The following is a 20,064-nucleotide window of genomic DNA, read 5'->3' as shown; positions in this document are numbered from 1 at the left end:
CAGTTAGGCAGAGCCAGTGGGTAGGAAATCTGCCGGAACTTGTTCATGCTTATAACAATACTATCCATAGCTCCACCGGTTACGCACCTGCCTACTTGATGTTTGGTCGGCATTTACGTTTGCCTGTGGATGTGGTGTTAGGTGTGGGCCCCCAACAGGCGAGGCAGGGTTTGAGTGAGTGGGTGTGTTCCCATCATCAGAAGCTCTCCCTAGCTTATCGATTGGCTGGGCAGAAGATGTGTAGTGCAGCCTCCCAACACAAAAGCCAGTATGAGAAAAGAGGCTGTACCCTTCCATTGTTGCCCGGGGAGAGAGTCTGGGTACGTGATCGAAACAGACAGGGCAAAGGAAAACTGTGTTCCTGGTGGTCTCCTGAGCCATATGTGGTGTTGGAACAGGTGGGAGATACGGGCTTAGTGTATAAGGTCAAACCAGAAAAGGGGGGTAATATACAAACTTTACATAGAAATGCCTTAAAAGTGTGCCTTGCTCCTCAAACAGACTTTACCCCTCCTACGGAGGAGCCGACCACAGGCCCTTCGGATTTCCCAGCGCCAGTGTTTTATGGGTTTTTACCCCTTACTGACTGTGTGTCACCTCACCAGAGTGATTCAGGTATGTCCCTTAGACGCTCCAGTAGGACCACGCGTGGGATTCCACCAGAGCGTTATAGAGAGGTAGAGCATTAGCAGGGACTGCTAATATTTCAGTGTGGGGGGATGTCATCCAGGGAAGGACGGATGTTGTTTTGCTGTGCTGTATTTTAATGTGAAGTGTACTTATTATTTTTTATATTGCATGTATTGGTTATATTTTGTGCAGTGTTTTATTTAGTTTGCATGTTTTAGTTATCGTCAAATTGTCCTGGAGAGACTCCGCCCTTTTCCCCGTTTTGACTAATTGGACACACCTGAAGAGGAGAGGAAAGGTAATTTACAGAGTGCTCAATGACACATAAAAGGGTTGGAGCCGGTGTTCAACAGAGGATGCAACACGAAGAATGCGAGACAGACTGAGGAAAGACACAGACAATCAGAGGGGAGAGCGAGAGACGATCAGAGAGTAGAGATGATCAGATGAAGCAGATGACCAGCGACTGGAGAGTGAGAGATGACCAGCGACTGGGGAGGAAAAGAGATTACCAGCGACTGGAGAGCGAGAGATGACCAGCGACTGGGGAGGAAAAGAGATTACCAGTGACTAGGGACGCGTAGCGGCAGTCAAGTGGCAATAACGACAAGAGCCAGCTCGTGCACTGCGGGAGAACAGAAGCAGTGAGACCGCGGTGCCGATTGCAGTTTAAGGAAGCGGCGGGCGGAGTTGAGAGCTCTGCCCACCCGGGTAAGTCTTTGACTTATCCTTTTTTATAAAGTAAACTGCCAAAGGAATAGTGACTGCCGCTCCCTCCCTTTCTTCAGTGCACCAGGACGTGGAATGCGAGGAGGAAGGCGAGGACTCTGCTGGGTTTCCCTCTTTTATTACTACGCTGGATTTCTTAGTTTTTCTGTGACTTTTAGGCCGTGGTGGATTCCACTGGACTTTTAATGTTGTGTGTTATTGATTTTTATTGTGTCTTCCCTTGGCCAAGGTTGTTTTAATTCATTTTACCTTTTTAACTATTTAAATATAATAAATTATATTTTTAATTCTACAGTTTTTGTATCGTGTGCTTTTCCCTCGGCGGCTCCACTGCTCTGCCCGCTTTGAGGAAGGTTTCCTTCCTTTTAAAAAACACAAACCATCTTGGAAACATAATCAGCCTTTCCGCTCCGTTACACAAATAAGCTTTCAGGCTTAAAGATGATTAACAACAAGTCTATTCTAATTAGCATCAAGTTGTTAAAACCATTCCATCGGCTCTGTGCTTTATAATCATTATCATCCAGCCCCATCTATTTCACACACATTGTGTTTTGTCCCTCTGATCTTACTATAGATATGTATGGACAGGGAGGCCAGGCTGCCTGTGTGAATCAGTTGTGGGTGTGTGAATCAGCTGAGCCTCATGTGGCTGCCGTGGCCTTGCTCCCTTGCGACCCAGCAGGGCTCAGCCACCAGCTGCCTTTCACCCACTGCACATTCCTGCTTTATTCCCAAGCTCACCTCACTTCTACTGATAGGTTTGTAGCTTGTACCTATCCGCTGGAACGTTGAAGACAATATAATTACACTGCAAAGCAAGACACAAGCAGGCTGGTTTACTCATGCATGAGGGAAATCTGGCTGGGGCCGAGTGTCGTCCCACCACCTAGCCTCCGTCAGACTCTCAGCCAGGCTCCCCATAGCACTCCTTTTATTGTGGTTACATGAATATGCATAGGGTCATTAACATATGACATCTTACATAGGTGTGTGTGGTCCAGATGTGACCCTGTGAAGACTCCCCAAAGCTGGTGCCAGGAGTCTAGCGGTCCATCTGAACAAAGGGCTCTTATACTTAAACAGATATACGTGTGCTTGCTATACCATAAATCAACAAGAAAAGATAAACTCTCCTAGGGAGTATGTGATTTATACCAAGGACACTCTAGAAGAACGGATGCACTCCCTAACACACAGAGCTGTTACTTTAGGATGAAACATCCTTTCAATCCACCAATGATTATATACACTTCTAAGCATATATGAGTAAATATTTCTAAGCATAAATGACAATCAACAATACAAATCTAACATCTACTACACCAGTCAGGACAAAATGTATACCAGCTGCAACATAATTAAGTAAATAGGATTCTTGCACAGTTGTTTAAGCCACCTTTATTGAAAAGGTAGCTGTGTAACATACAGGTGTATCTGCACCCAGGCACATGCACATAAATTCAGGCACTCAAAGGCTATGGCTATGGCTTTAAGCTGCACTAAAAGGACTCCAGGAATGTCAGTATTGATCTGTCACTTTGAGCACAGGTGTCAAAACATAAGGAACAGGGGCCAGAACTGGCCCAGCAAAGACTCAAATATGGCTCGCTGAACGGCCTTGGAAGTGTGAAGGAGGGCATAAATTTAGGACTTTTAACTGTAATTTTATGGTTTTTACTGCTTTTCCTAATATTAAAGAGCTACCCCATGGGCATCCATACCCCACCAAAGTAATTAAGTAACAGACAAAAAATTAATGACAGAAAGGCTTATTTTTACAGTAAGCCCACAAAAATAATAATAATTTAAATTTAAAAAAAAAAAAGCTCAAACAGTCATGCTGACACATTTCTGTCACTAACTACAGCAGCATTTTTTTTTTATCATGTATATAAACGTCATGGTAAAATTCCTCTTCTTTTTTTACATTATGACATCACAGGGATCAAATGTGTAGTTAAACCTCTTTACACTGACAGAAAGTTTCACTAGTTTTGCCCACAGTGCATGGCCGCAGCCTAAAAAGTAACTTACTATTGGATGGATTGAGAGGAGCTTGTTTTCAAGGCATCCACTGTCCCGAGAGGATGAATTCTATGGTGACTGGTGACTCCCTTCCTTAAAATGAGGGTGAAAGACCTGCTCCGTTCTCCATCGGTGTAAATTGAATTGTATAATGTTAAGTAACACCAGATTTTAAAAAAACTACTTCAAACACCCCTGAGGTGAGTAGGCCAGTATTTCAGCAATTTCACTTATTATTTGCAGCCTTTGTCAAGACCAAATGTCACACAAGGTGTTTGTATGACAGTAGTTTATTATTTCTTATTCAACTAGCATGCTGAAAGTAGGTTGCGTAAAAAACAAACAAACCCTGAGCTGCTCCTCTGCTTCAGTGAAGTGCAAGCACGCCTGGGGACTCTTTCTTTACAATTTGATTCTCTTCTGGCTGCATAATTACATCACATATCAAACTGGCGTTTAAAAAGCAAACTGAGCTGCATTATAGGTCCACAAGGTACTTCATAAATCAGATTTATTCTCTATCATCATCGCGTCTTCATCCAAAAGGATTACCCTCTAGAGATATACAAACACACACACACCAGTATTTGTGTACCAAGAAGCTGCACACTAGAGTGTCCGCATCCACTATAACTATCAGACACACACAGCTAGACATACACACCCTTCCCTCCAGACTGCTGTTACAGCACTCCAAGCACAGCTGTCAAAACTCAAGGACTTCCAACACAACAATAGCGAGATGGCTTGGGAGGACCAGAGACTGACAGAGAGAGATGAGAGGAAAAGAGATGTTGAAATGACACCTGTGGACAACTCAGGTCGGGCCCCCAGCCCCCACTGTTCCCTCTTTTCTGTCACTCATGTGATCCACCTCCTTCTCTTTCCGATCCCTCCCTCTAAATACACCTCCCTTTTGCTCCAGGCACGAACCACTGTTGTCTCACATCAGCTCTCATAACAGCTCCGGGAAGACCTCCCTCAACCTCACGCCTCGCATGTGAGTCCACACGTCCGAGAGGAGTAATAACACTGAAATCCTCCAAATCAGGTCATGTCAAATTAAGGGAGGTATTTCGGGAGCCCACCCAAGTCTCCGAAGGGGTCAGCTGAAAGCTTGCTCAGGGCCATATTTGCATGTCAAAATATGCTGAATGACTTACACTGCATCACAAACTGAGACTGGAACGTGGTCTCTGAGTGTCGTACAGTCTCTGAGATTTGTTTTTGCGAAGTCAGGTGCAGACACGGGTGAGAAATCCTCATGGCATACAGGGACTGGCAAATCAAAACTTTTGACTTAATTGCAGCAAGCAAGTGCTTCTCGGTTGAATTGGCTGCAATAATATTTTTTCTCCATTTACATTCCAAATCCTTGGTAAGAAGAATAACTTGAGCGCTGTGTTTATTTTCACTGGTGATGCCACTTTTGGACACCAAAAACATGTGTTTCCTGAAGTTGAATCAAATGCAAAAATGCACACCTGGTGTTACAGCATGCAACAGGGGTGATTCCAGGAGTAGGTCATGAAAGTGACCTAAAACACTTTGCATGCATCCTGTGCACTACACTAGAGGGGTCATATTTAAGACACACACTAGTGGCATACAAGTTAACAATCATAACCAGAGCAGAACGCTTAGATATTTTTTTGCTGGGACAGCAACTGCCTATAGCAATCTATGTGACTAAGGTGGGATTCTCAAAGTTTTGATGCCTGACCATCATCTGAAGAGGGCCAACCTAAAAAATGTACAGAACTCAAGCACTATTAATTGTCAACCTGTTTCAGTCAGCTATAATAATAATAACTTCAACAGAAGAGTCCAAATGAAAGAGAAGTGCTCCCTTAGTTAAAGCTGATTTGCACCATAAATAGGTAGTATAGCGTGACGTAAACTCGATACGATACATAAAAGCATAAATTCTTTCCTTGTTACATCACTGGTCACACAAAATGTTACCGAGGGGTGCCATTGGCCCATGGGCCGTATTTTGAGAACCAGGGATCTAGGAAAATTGCTTTTATCTCTGCTTCATTTGTGATTACACAGAGACGTGTTGGACACTGATAAGGTTTGGACCTTGCTTGGACTTACAATCATCTGCAGTCAACAAGCATTCCAAGGAAGTCCAGCTAACCCACTGATTTATTGCCGAGTGCAGAGTGCGTGGATTCCAGTTTTGAAGTAGCTGGTTGCACGGTAGTTCAGCGAGATAGCTGAGCTACATAGCAGTCTGGGACTTATTCAGGAAAACTCCCAAGGGGGCTGTTGACTGGAAGGAGGTGGTAAATTCCCAGTCTGAGGACTTTGTTTCTGCTGCTATTGTGCAGCAACTTGAGAGGAAATTTGAGCTCATCTAACTTCACAGTCTGCTGTGTGGAGTTTGGAAATGGAGGAAAGCATAAATGGTTGTAATTAGTATCTGTATACACAAACAAAACTGACACTTCTAATTTGCCCTTTTACTTCAAACTTACTTACTAAATGCTTTCTGTTATCACCAATTTATTAGATTTGGACAATGAATTTTTAGTGTAATTTGTGCACCCAGCACCTAAAATATCTTTGTTCTCTTTTTCATTAAATTTAATTGATCTAAAAATGTTTAAAAACACTACACGGACCATGAGTTCATGAGTTCAAATGGTTTTACTGTGGTAACATTTCTTACAGTGAGAACAAAGCCAGGGGCAGAACAGTGAGTCTCCATTCAAAGACAGCAGGTTCTGTCCATAATGCACAGAAAAATAACCAAAAAAACAGTTTATTGTATCCCAGCTCACCCAGCTTTGTTAACAGGACAAATATATAAACATGAAAATAAGAAACACTACAGATTCCAGTGGCTTCTGGTCAAGCAAACCTCCAGAGATTGTAGATAAGGAATACTTTCACTTTGGTATGTTTGAACTGATGTGTTTTTAAATTATGCAGGACAAGCACTGCTTGCCTTGCTTGTCCTGACAAAATGGCACTTCAGTACAGTAGGTTTATAAGATCTTTTTAAAAAGATAAACCTTTTTGTTTCTGTTGAAATCAGGTTCCCCAGAACACTGACAGTGGCCAAACATTAAAGTTAGACTACATTAAAAAATGGGAAGATTAGCTGAAAAAACCCCAGCTTTGCCCAAGCCCCGCTACGACTATGTATTAAATAAGCAGAAGAAAATGAATTCAGTGCAGACAGGCAATGCAGAGTCCAGCAATAATTATCTGCGGGTTCGTCACATGAATTCATTATCCTGTCATTACTGGCAATAACGTTGATAAGTGCAGCTTTAGAATTCGAGTGTTAGCCTCCTCAAAGTGACAAACCATACATTATACTAAAAAGAACTGTTTATTCAGAGAAACCTGGACTTAACATTACATCTTTCAGTAGCTCTCTTTGGTGTTTGGCTTTGCTTTGAGAAAGTTAAGAGCCACCGCTCTTTGCTATTGACACAGCAGATAAAAAATGAAAAGCTACAACCACAATAACCTTTTTATCATCATCACTGCTTTCACATATTTACCACAGTGAAATAAAATAAGCATACTTTGTAAACTCATCTGCATGATTCATGTGAGCTGGTGTATACAGGCCCTTTGCAGCTGAAAAAGATGCCAAGCGCTTTTCAAGTGCAAGGAAACAGTGTGGTTTCACAATTCCTAGATTAGGACTGAAATCTGAACAACAGCAGTCCCCCCCCCCCCCCCCCCCCCCCCCCCCCACCTCTTTAAGTGGCTGTGGTGCACACACAAACCCACTGAGACCATAGAAACATACACAGTGGTTTAGTGTTGGGCACTGGCCAAGATAAATGACTACTTCAGGTGAAAACAAACTATGGCCCCAGCAGATTCTTTTTTCTTTTTTTTTCCATTTGAAGGTTTTGGGGCAGTTTTCTTTGTGTGCCAACTGTTCTTTCACATATGCTCTAGTTTGGCTCTTCAACCTTCTAACACTCTTCGGGCTTGTGAATTATTCAGAATGAAGAATTAAAGTTTAAATGGTGTTCTGCAGGCACAATGTTTCACATGTGGAGATGTGGTCAGAACTGAAGGTGGAGCAACCCTTTCAAATCGAAATTCAGGAAAATAAAGAGAAGTTGCAAATCTGTCATTCATGTGGTAGGTTGATAGCTGGAGAATAACTGATGCATGTTATGACCCACTGTAACAATGACTTAAATGCGGTCATTTCATGGATTGCACTATGCCAGAACAGCTGAATATGCAAACTGGATATTTAGGGGAGGACTGTTTTACACGCAAGTATAAATGATTTTCCCAGCTATTCGGTTACTCTTAAACCACTGCTGTTTTGAATTTACGGTGCTGTTTGTTGCTCTAAAAACATGAGCACAGTCTTGATTAACAATATAAAAACATCTTCTCTTTCAGTGCCTTATCACCTGAGTCCCACCTGAGGGTAGGGGGGGGAGGACGCCACAGAAGACCCGAATGGCTTTAATTAAGAGAACAATTGCTTTAGTCACACTATTATGAGCTCAGGGTGACTAAATGCAAAAGGCCCTGAAGGAGCATTTCAGAAGATCTCTGGCATCCTATTCAATGTTGACCACCCACCCCCATTGCTCATTACTAGGACCACCAGCTGGGAGCAACATTACCAAAATGAACAACAGCAAATGTCATGAGTGATTCAGCTTTAACTGTCACCCACGTTAGAAATGAGATACAGAAGTCACTAATTAATTACTATACAAAAACCCAGATTTATCCAAAAAAAAAACAACAACAACAACAACTCATGGATTAAATCAAAAAGTCCAGGATTTTGACCTGATCACCAAACAACTCAGAAGATCAAAAAGGATCTGAGGCTAGAGTCTATACCAGCAGAGAGACAGCCAACCAAGTACAGTCATATTCACAACTACAGCCAAATTATAGTCACCAATCAACCTAACATGCAAGTCTTTGCACTTTGGGAGGAAGGAGAGGTACGCATGGAGAAACGCTCTCCATACAAAGGCCCCAGAGTTGATTGTCTCAAGTAACTAGTTGCCTAGATTTGAACACAGAACATTTTTGCAGTGAGGCGACTATGCTAACGATCGCACCACCATACAGTCCTACCATATATGTGTCAGATTAAAAAAACAAATATATATATTGTCAGCAAAAAAAATTATTTTGAGAAAAATCTTGATGCATGCTCAATCATCCAGGTAACTTAATCCCAAAAGGTTGATTCTGTTTGTCTGGACGTAACATTTCCAGTGGAGAAAATGTTTCATCACTCAGCCAAGTGACTCAACCTTATGGTTATATGGTTTCCTCAATATTATAAATGGTACATTTGCACAATAACTGAGTTTACTCCTAGTCTTGAATCAAATTGAATTAACCTGGCTAACATACTTTTATATGTGTGCCATCAGACAACTGATTTGAAAACTGTATTTTGTTTTAACAGTTCATAACATTACAATATATTATACAAAGGCCTCACTTTGATTTTCTTAAAGATGTATGAATCATCCCCAAACCCCTCAGAAGAATCTTTCTTCTGAGAAGAAGGATTCTTCTGAGGGGTTTAGGGAAGACGTACACACAGGAATATGTGCAGAGGCTACTGAGGTATTAGACTGAGATAATGGAAAAGTCCTAGATGAATGGCCTAATTATCATCTAAGATACTGGTATGTATACAGTTTGTGAAGAGCTTACCCATCAAATGAATCATTTGATGTATTCATGTTAGTGAAATCCCTGGGTCTCTCTCTGACATTCCAAAGGCCTCTCTTTTACCTTCCCTCTCCTGTTTCCTGGACGTAGCGTAAATGTTAATGTATACAAATATATAGATTTCATACATGAACTCCAAAGTCATCAGGTTCTAAATGAATCAGCAGCCATCTTGGGTACACTATTTAGATTTGTAACTCAGCAGAGCTGCACACTTCCACTGCGCTCAGGCTTTGCTTTGGCAACAGGATTTCTCCTTGGAGAGGAATGAATGTGCAAATGTGTTACAGGTGGGATTCATTAAACCGAGACCTGGCACATTGGTGTTCGCTCTGCACAGTTACCACGTTACAAAACCAAGAAGAGGCGAAACGCTAACATACAGCTGTAGCGTACAGAAGTGTGCGCTTCATGCACAAAAAGCTAGCAATGGAAAAATATATAAACACGAGCATATTGTGCATTAATAAGCACATCTATACACATTTGACATCCACAGCTGAGATTTAATAGCCTGATTTCATTGCTCTCCAATGAGCTCTTCAAAACAAAATAACCCATTAATAGAGCTGTTTGTGCCAGCATTATTTCACAGAGGATGAAAAAAGAAAACGTTTTGGGTTAATCCCTGTTCTGCTTCCATTTCCCTCGTCTCTGAGATAAAGATTAAACCTGTCAATACACCATATTTTCTGGATAAATACCATGTGTTCCAAAACTTAACACATGATGAGAAGCTTATCCTTCATCTTCTTCTCAATGTCAAAGCTGTGATATTAATTTCTATGAATAATGTATTTGAGCTGTGGTCACATCACAGAGCATGCTTACAGATTGTAACTTCCTTTGCCATATTTTTTTTTCTGTTGCACAGGGACCATTAAAGAACTAAAGGCATTTACTGAGCAGCGATACTGAATATGTAAGAGAGAGCTGGGTGGAAACTGAAGGTGTTCAACAGATCCTAATTATCACTGACTACTACAATGCGTGGAATTCGTTTACAGTGTTGGAAGCAATAAAGTCTTGGGTCTTACAGCACTAATGGGAACTGGCTTGCATAGTTGTGTGCTTTTTGATTTGATTTCAGGCGTATTTGAAATTTTCTCTTGTAAACTCGTTGGCTGGCAGCTGTTTCTTGTCTCTCCACACATACGGTTCGTGCATTCTCTTTAATGTGTGTATATTTAAATGTCTTAAAAACTTCAGTGTGTATAGGTATTATATTACAACCAAGACTTTCTTACTTCTTGAAGGAAATAGCAGTCCTATTACAAATGAAAAATGGACTTTGTCAATTAGCTATAACAAAGAAGTTATGGTGTCTAATGTTGACTAGCGTTTAACAGATATTACTCTAGTGAGGTTCTGCAGTCATGGGACTGCTATCCACATGACGTTACCTTGTCCACCAGTTTGGATGTGTGATACAGGGTCAAGTGGTTAAGGTTACAGTTACACAAGCCTAGACATCATTTGGCAACCATCTGCCAGCCATAGTTCACTATGGAAAAAAGTATATTCCCCAGGTTACTTGAATTCTCTTCTCACAGATAGGTATATGTTGCTGCACTAAAAACCCTCCTTGCAGTTGCTTTGATTGCTAGCAGATTGCCCCCGGTCACCCATAGTTTGCATAGAAGATGCTGACTTGTCTGCAAACACTTGCAAATAATTCTTCGAGCTGTAATGAAACTGTGAAAAGTGAGACAAAAAGCGGAGAATCTTCTGTTCTGAACGGTGAACAAGATTAAAGAAAATCTGTTGATCAACACAGAAACCGTTTGCCTTTAGCATAAAAGTTGCACCTTTTAAAATGTACTGGATACAGCAGTAAGACAAATTTTGTTTAATCTTGCTTTTCATGTAAGTACATTTAGCTTTAAGTTTAATTTTTACAAGCCAAAATTAGCATCCAATTTAACATCACACTGAATCACACATAGAGCTTGCAAACTAAGCTAGCTAGTGCTAGCGTTAGCGTAAGAGCGCTAAACCCCAAAATCACAAAGTTAAGGTTTTCTACTGCTATCTGGCATATTTAGATTTATCTGTGAAGTTTGTTAGACCATTTCAAGTATTTTTGTCAATTGTTGGTCATTTCTAGAATAATACGGATTGGACTATGATGGCAATTCACAAATCCATTAAATGCATGTTTAAAGCAAAGAAAATATAATACATAGATATACAGCATCTTCTGGATTGGAAAAACACAGAAAGTGCAACTTTATGTGAAAGCCACCAGATGGCGAAAGCTGTGGTTGCTAAAAGAAATTCTAGCCATATAGAAGTCTATGAGAAAACAGCTTTCTCTCTTGACCTCTGTACACATCTTCCTGCTGACTTTATAGGTTCAGACAGTCATTTTAGGGCCGTATTTAATAAAATAATTAATCTGTTTTGTAAAGTTTGGTTATACTATGTTTCAAAAGGGAGTGATTATCTGTGGTGTGAGACCACATTGGTTAGTTGTTGCTTGTCAATCACAAATAATTGGCCAACAGGCGTGTGGTTTCACGTCACACCTTCACCATTGTTGCAACCAAAGATGGTGACTGCAGAAACCCTCAACTTGAGGTTTCAAAAGAGGACTTCAGCAAGCAGTGGGTGATGCAATGGTAGCTATGTCCATCTTTTATACTGTCTATGGTTTGAAATCTTACCTCAGTTATAACTGATAGTACAAACTAAATTTTAAAGAAGTGAGCAAATTGGATATCATCATAATTGAAATATACATGAAGTATTACCTTCTTGTAAATCTTGTAGATCTTATTAAGTTCAAACAAATGGCGACAGAACTTCCAGAGGCAACAGTTTTAATACAAACTCAGCTGCTCTTTATAAATGTAGGTGCTATTTCTGAATATTGAGGAATATTTAGATAATGTAACATTGTGATATATTTATCAAAATGCAATGTGGCATCTTTGCAGGTTACATTATTATTATATAGCATTTTGATCAGGCTTCATGTGGCAAATTTGTTAATTTTCAACTTACAAGTAATTTAAGTATTTTTCATCAAGTATCACTTCTAACACATTAATTTCACATATACACAGTTGTAGCTATAGGAATTCAGGTTTCTCTGCACTTGGACAGCCATGAATCAGTCACAACCACCCACCAACCATTTACACCTGGTGATCAGGGCAGGGTGCGTTCAAGTGACCCTCTGTACAAAGTCCACAGCCAGATAATTATTTCCAGTTGCAATTAGAATAACCGCAAGATTTTTTCTGTGTGAGCAAAGGGGATCAGCAAATATCCTTTTCCCTAGTTTTTGCTTTTTTGACATGCTTATATAAATACCCTCCACCTGGTCATGGGAGTGCCTTTAGGGGAGCTATCAAAGCATTCATAAAAATCAAGATGTATGTGACATCCAGTGGTTTTCCCCTGCGCTGCACACGGCAGGCCAACTCAGGAGGGCCAGAGTTGGGGTAAAGTTTCCCCTCTTTTACTCCCTGACTAGCAGCTGATCCCTGATTGACTGTGATGGGCTTTTTTAGGCCCTGCATGTATTTGTTTCACAACTCAGCCCTCACTTCGTCATCTCTCTTCTCAGCATGGTGTTTCAGTGGCCTCTGCTGCTGCTGTGTCTGTCAGTCCAGAACCTAACCTGAAATCATTTGCTTGGTTGTCCACTTCACATTTTGCTCTTAAACAACTCTTTCACCACAGAGCTCTCATTCCTCCCATGCTTCATTTACAGATTAGGGTCTGCCTTGGCATATGTAAAAGCATAAGAGGAGGCGGATATTAGGACTGCGAATGACTGCATCTGCATATGTACATCCGTCAGTATCAGTGAGCGCCATGACGTGCGTATAAAACGTTTACAAAATTGGGACTGATGACATGCACACTCATATCTTGTGATCAGAAACTCTGGGAAGGCAGCCATGATGGAGGTCTGCCTGACTTCTGTGTGTTCAGCTCTGTGAAGACTGATTGTTCTGTCTGAAAAAGGTTAATACGGGATGGAAAAGCTGAATGAAAAGCAAACAGATTTGTGGGGGGAATGGTGCAAAGCAGGGTCTCAGATGTGTTTGAATGGCTTAAAGAAAAACAGAAATACCTCAGATTTTCTGCAATGATTGACGAATGATGAAATGTGGTGTTAAAGCTGAGAAAACCCTTATTTGTATTAGTCATGCCAGGGTGTAGCTTTAAGCGTGGTGACATTTACCACTTTGGTCAAAAAAAGAAAGGAATTAAAAACCATCTGCTCTCTTACATCTTGTTTCCTTTCATTTTTATTGCAATGGTACTAACAAACCCGTAGGGGGCAGTGTTTATTTTACTCAGCTGGGTTGAACTCTGGCCATAACTGGGCATATATGGTGCAGGTGAGTGCTGTGGCCAGCCTGCAGAGATGGCCACATACTTTCCATTCTTTAATGAAGCCCTTCAATGACTGCTGGGCTACAGCACTTAAGACACACACATGCATTTGCACGTTCCACTGGTGGAAGGCCCCTGATGCTAGACTCTACATAGGGATGCTTACTGTATGAAGTATTTTGAAACATCAAACAGCCAACAGAATGTAGATGTCTGAAGGACAGTAAGACAAAAGCCGAGCCCTGACATAAACAGCATTATTCACATAAAAGGAATGGCCGCAATCACTGGGACATTTTTGGAGAGATGGCACTTTCCATTGTTGCCCTAACGCCTTTGGTTGTTTAACCATGCAGATCTGTTTAAATGCCTATTCCTTTGTAATCTCTCTCTTCAAACCAACCACTGTGGTGGTTATTATTATTATTCTGTCCAAGTCTTTATCAAAACCTTCAAACTTTTTTAAAAATATGTTCTTCTATATGGCTGTTATCCCGCATTAGCCATCAGAATTCTGCTGAAAAGAAACTATAGCAGCTGTTCAAATAGACTCCTCTCCATTGTGAAACTCACAATTACACTTTTTTTTTTTCCATTTTGGATTCCTGTAACTTACAACCGCCTGGAGACTACAGCTGGCCAGCGCATCGGTTTCTCACAAAATTATTAATCCGAAAGACACGTCGGCCCACCATAAAGCTGCTCCACTCCAACATCTTGTGCGGCAAATGCACCAGACCCGACCACTGTCAGCAGCAGTATAACATGGCCATCCCACCGGCAGCAGATTGTAACACGAAGCAGAACAAAACATCCTTGTAATCTTTGAGGAAGATCCAATCGGACGAAGTGGGAAGGAACATACAGTAAAGGGGAGGCAAAGAGGATGAATAACACATTTCTTTTTTGGCTGCAATAGCCCACTCAGTAGGATATTAAACAAATGAGAGTCGTTGTTTTTTTCAAAGTCAAAGACAAAGAAGATCAATTAGATTTGAATTGCTCTCAGTAGACAGAGGAAATCAGCTGTCGTGACTTTTAGTCGCATGGTTTTGATCAGCGAGAGAGATGAGACAGCCAATTTGGTTGTTGTTCAGCTGGTCTTTCTTTCCACTCCACATACACCTTGTCAACACATTTACCCGCTTCCTCCTACAATGATGCATTTGCCAATATTTAGAGTCTAAACTGACAGGACACACATTTGAAGTCTTTGTTTGTTTCTTTATTTTACTCTGTTGTAAACCCAGTAAACATCACTCACAATGCAGCCAGTGCAGTCTTGCTTGCTTGCTTTTCTGCAGAAGTTCATACAATGTTATACCCCAGAAATATTCAAATCATGTTCATTTCAGGGTTTTTTTGGCATGTTTGCCCTGTATAAAACCTAACACAGTTTTTAAAATCCTTTTCTCAGTACCACCCCGTGACCCAACCACTGGCCAGACCCATCAGAGATTAAAGGTGAATTCAGGGGCAAATCAGTTTTCAAGTCTGAAACACTCATCGTCAGCTTCCCACTGTGCCATTACTGCACAGGCATACACACACACGTATATATGCACACACATGGTCAACCCTCATCCTTCCTGCTATGGAGGTCATGACCCCATGTAACAGCACCACAAAAGGAATGAAGGAGCGGATGCATGACCCTTAAAGAGTAAGATGATCATTTTCAGTAGGCCAAGGATGACGTATGTGAAGTTTTACATATATGGATGAGGTATTTACAGGAAGAACTTTACCTTCTGTAACTGTTAAATGTGCGCAACATAAGTGGCAGCTCTGCCTAGTAAATTGTGAGATATTAAATGTAAGATTAACACTCCAAATGTTTTTTAAATTCTAACTTTTCCATGTCACAGGATATAATATTATTATGAGTCAGAAATATACACACGCAGGCAGACACACAAAAAATCCTTTACTTTTGAATTGTTGCTTACAAAATTCTCTCGAAACAGATTAGACCAGTTATTTTTCCTTTGCAGCTTACCAGCTCAGTCTCAACACAATTACCTGCTTAATCTGTGTAATCTTGCTTGTTAGTCTGTGTGTGGTTTAGGACTGTATGTCCATGTCACCCAGGCACATTTGCAAAAATGAAAGGCATAAGCATTTAAAGTTTTTTTTTCTTTTTCTGAAAGCTAGATGAAAAGATTGACCGTGCTCATGAGCGTAAGCTCAAAGTATAAATTAGCTTAGTTAAAACACTATAAACAAGCAGTAAGAGCAAGCTTCATTTTCCCCAGATATTAGAGTGCCGGTGACTTAAAATCAGAACTGTCCAACAAAAAGAGTCCCATTTTTTCCTTTTCTTTTTTCCTTTTTTCGGTGAGCGTCTTTCAGCACTGCAAACACCACGAAATCTAGAGAAAAGAGGCCCAGTGAAACTGTAGGAGGCTAAACATGGATGGCCCATAATTGGATACTGACGAGTGACAATATGTATAAGTCTGATTTAGTCAGTGAGAAAAAGGAGGAAAGACAGAAACATAAAAGAACTCTGGCCTTTGTTTGACCAATAGGGAGTAGATGCTAGTGATTGACTGTGCAAGCTACTCACATCACCATCTTGTCACCATCTTGTTTTCATTCTTAAAACTTTATTTTTACACTTATATTACAAGAAGTATTTACATACTATGGTGATGTGATAAAGAGACTGTGGTATTTGTTTTGTTCTTGTTGAAGTGCTAAATCTGAAATGTCATTCACTGCGTATTCTGCCAGATGGACAGTACGGCTCTCCTGACATGAGTTTTCACAGCAGTTGAAATGACAGATTGCTTTTTTTTCCTTTTAAAGTTCAGCTTAAATCACCCATGGAAGCACTGTAAACACTGGCTGTGTATTTGATCCAAGTATCCCAGTTTCCTGCTAATGCTAAGTTTGGCTAGTGAAAACCTTTTTTTTTTTTTAGAAAAAGAAAAAAAAAAAAAAACATATATGAACCACGCCAATAAATGCCAAAGCTTCTTGTCTACTGGATGTATAAACAGAGATATTTTGACATACACAAAATCCTGGCTTGAAATCTATGTGAAAATTTCACATTATTAAAGGTTTGGAATAAAGTAAAAACTTCCAGGTGTTAAAAAGCTTTTAGAAACTTATATTGGCATGACAGTAATGCAGTTTTTATGTTCCTGTGAGCACTGAAATACAAATTTATTTAGATAATGCTTTCAAACAACAGCACAAAAAGTCCCTATACTGCCAAAACAGGTGGCCATATTTCCTTTAAGAAGATCACTGAAGTTTCTGCTATGTTGACTGCTGCTTGCTGCTTGGTTTGCCCAAAATTACTCAATATATGGCTGATTTATTTACATTTATGAGGCAGTTTGATTAATGAGCTATGTATTAAGATACCTTTAGTTGTTGGCTATAACTGGCTTCTTCTTCATTTGAAATAGTCTATTATAATGTTTAGATTTTTAAGACAACATTTAGTCTATAGTTATGTATATAGTGTGTAAATAATCGTCTTATTACTGTCTTCCAATAACTTTAATGACTCCAAAGCAATCTTGATGACTTTAAAAAGTCACAGAGGGGCTTAGTTTATCTTAGCAATAAGTGGAAAAAACACAGCTGTAAAGACCTAATACAGCATTAGCTCAAATCGCCTCTACCCCCACTGTCATCCCCTGATAGTCCAGGCATCTCGTCAGTTATCTTTCTGTGAACCTGTTGCTCCTCAGTGTCTCAGGCCAACCACTGCAGCTTCCCCTTGCAGCGAATTTTCATACACACCGCTGACAGCTATCTCCCAGAGCAGTTGTTGGTAAACACAAATGAACTGCTTACCCCAACAACAGGTTTCCTCTAACCCCTAATCCAAGCCAGAGGAGACCCCCCTCTTACCCTTTTGACCTTTTCCTCAGACCAAGCTCCCTCCACTCCTCCTCATCCTCCTCTGTGGTGGTGGTGGCAGTCGATGGGCCGGTGAGATAAGCCTGAGTGGAATTCCTGTCTGGGTGTTCTTGGGAGTAGTCTGGGTGGCAAAGGAGCATCAGGGAAAATCACTCACCACTCTAGTCAATAAGGAACCAGTTTGAGCCACGGCTGCGTTTCACGTCGAGGTTTTTTCTGTCTCTCTTCTGACTGTGTTTGAAGTTTTACAGTAGCAAGGATAGATTTTTAGAGAGGAAACAGTGCTATATTAGTTGTGAGTCTGTGTGAACTTTTCACAACCTCTAACCTGAGGTAAAACAGCCATAAAAAGCCTTGGTGTGCATGAATCAAAGAATCAGCTTAGCACTGAAAAAGAGCACCAGGAATGTGATCTTATACAAATCGGATTTCTTAGAATTATGAAAGAAAAAAACATTTAGGTCATAGTTATTCTATCACCAGACATGTTTTTTTGTGTTTGGTTTTTTCGGTACAATGACATACGCAGAGTGATTTGTCAATATCTAAATGTAATATACTACTGCAGACCGGGGTCATATCGGCCATATTAACCATGCATCTAGCACTTCCTTAGAGACTGTAGGTCCATGGTAGGGGGCCACTCGTCTGGGAAAGAATGCTGGTGTCTAGAGTGGCCTGGGCTAGGCAGCGGCGTGGCCATTGTGCCCCAGGAGAAGGTAATTAGGAAGTGAAACCTTGACCAGTTGACAGCAGGCTTTGTTCAGGGGCGAGTGGGCCAAGAGAAATGCTTTTGAAAGCTTTTTCACTTTCTTTGCAGTGGCGACCTCAACTCCTTCCTCCAGACACATGCTGGGGGAGATCATATATGTTTATATATGTGGAATATATATATATGAGGGGGAGGGGGGTTAAGTGGTGGTATTTATTGAAAGAGAAGAAATCTATAGGCAGTCCGTTGTTTGACATGGGCAGCAAAACAAATATACAGAGTACAGTACCTGTTTAACAAAAATGTCACTCCTAATCCGAGTTGAAATATGGTTCAATTATTTGTTTCCTTACTTATCATACCCGCAATATATGTTACATTTGAAAGATTCTTACAATTATGCTAATAACAGCCACATCCTGGGCAGAACAGCAGTCCATCCAGTTCAGGATGTTTCTGAGCTGCAGCTGCAGCTGGAGCCCATAATCAACTCTGCTGTTTACTTTTCCTGTACTGTACACTTGCTGTCCAGCATTAAACTTGTGGATGAGCCAAACAACCAGCATCACTCTAGTGAGGGCATCCAGCACTAGGAGCCCACGCCTGTCCTGTCCCTGTTGACCCCGGCATTTTGCTCTGGGCTCCTAATGTGACAGCAGAAGTGTGAACATAGCTTTGGCAAAGAGTAAGTTGCAGTAAGAGGAAACTACACACAGCTGGTATACAAGATCCTGGACTGTGTACTTGTATATATAGTCCTTAGCTCTATGTGCCTGGTTTTTATAACGATTTCGATTTCATACAGTACAAAGTGGAACTATCACATGTTTAACCTGAAAAGCCCTTGACCACAACAAACACATTCCTCTGTGCTTGAAATTGAGCACTAGCCCCGCAGCTAGTCTATAAACCACAAGAAGAATACGTGAGGAATCTCCCAAGTCCTTTGTTATCCTCTTTGTTCTCTACTTTATTATGGCAAGTCTTTCAGCAGGGTCCCTTTGTTACACAGTGGTCTCATTCAGCTCAGCCTCATGACTCGATTTCTGCCCCTCCACACCGGCTCCAACGGGTTAAATGATGCGTAGCTGCTGCCTGAGTAACTAAACCACGGTAGATGAACGTGAAGCCATCAAACAGATCATTAAACTGTGTGCTGCGATCCTTATGATCCAAACAGCTTGAAGATTCAAAGACAAATAAGTTGATGCAAATTTGTCAAAAGCCCCCGTGTTTGCTTATTTAAACATTAAAATAGCCCCAAACATTTACAGTTTACAGTTTATAACTGTACAAACTCTGGTGTGGATCTTCAAGCACACCTCACCGTTGTGTTTTGGAAAAAAGTACATCACCTACTTAAAGTGGTTATTCTTACCATCACTCAGCTTTTATGAAGTTCTTAGGGAAAAGCTGCAACTTTATGGGTGGTTCTTGCGCTGCTTTTGTGCATTTACAGTGCTTACGTCTCTTAGCACAGGTGTCACAAACAGGCTTTTCCAAGTAAATGAAGTCAACTGATTGCTCTTGACTTTCTCCTGGAGACTGTGGAGCTCAGCTGGGACAGGGATCAGTCCTCTGTGACTGCAGTGATTAAAGTTTTATGTAGTTGACAGAGGAGTTAGAAAATGCCAGAGGACATTTTGCTTAATGATGCCATCCCCGAGGCCAGTATTATGTCACTCTGAATGAGGACTGAAGAGACAGAGGGATGACATTTTTACAGGTCGGGTTCTTATAAACACACTTGTGTGTGTCTGCAAAAGAAAGATGTGCCAAACACACACAAACACACACACAAACCTGCATGAACCACCACACAAACACACACATACAGGCACCTAAGTACATGCATACGCTTCTCAAGTGCGACACCATAACACAGTCACTCTGCTGCTGTTGTATCCCGTAAGTGTGTGTATACGTGTGTGGTGAGTGCCATAGTTGGCTGGTGGGCCAGTGTTTGATGATGAAGTCATCAGTTTAAGTAAACTCCAGATGGCCAGGCAAGAAAGTAAAACAAGTGC

General features: G+C 40.9%; 1 protein-coding gene across 1 annotated transcript in view; it reads left to right on the top strand.

Annotated features, from left to right (window-relative positions):
• The window catches only part of LOC146622397 (uncharacterized), a 46,198-nt gene that overhangs the window by 4,085 nt on the left and 22,049 nt on the right, over window positions 1-20,064 (top strand). Inside the window, exons 5-6 of the mRNA XM_085366808.1 lie at window positions 201-398; window positions 502-615. Coding sequence (XP_085222934.1) covers window positions 201-398; window positions 502-615 — 312 coding nt within the window. The remainder of the gene's footprint in view (window positions 1-200; window positions 399-501; window positions 616-20,064) is intronic.

Source organism: Diplotaxodon limnothrissa, linkage group LG11, assembly GCF_057381915.1.
Source record: "Diplotaxodon limnothrissa isolate DT_005_m linkage group LG11, D_limnothrissa_male_GT1.1, whole genome shotgun sequence".
NCBI classification, from domain to species: domain Eukaryota; kingdom Metazoa; phylum Chordata; class Actinopteri; order Cichliformes; family Cichlidae; genus Diplotaxodon; species Diplotaxodon limnothrissa.
The sequence above is the reverse complement of the archived record's forward strand: the minus strand, read 5'-3'. Positions and strand labels throughout refer to the sequence as shown.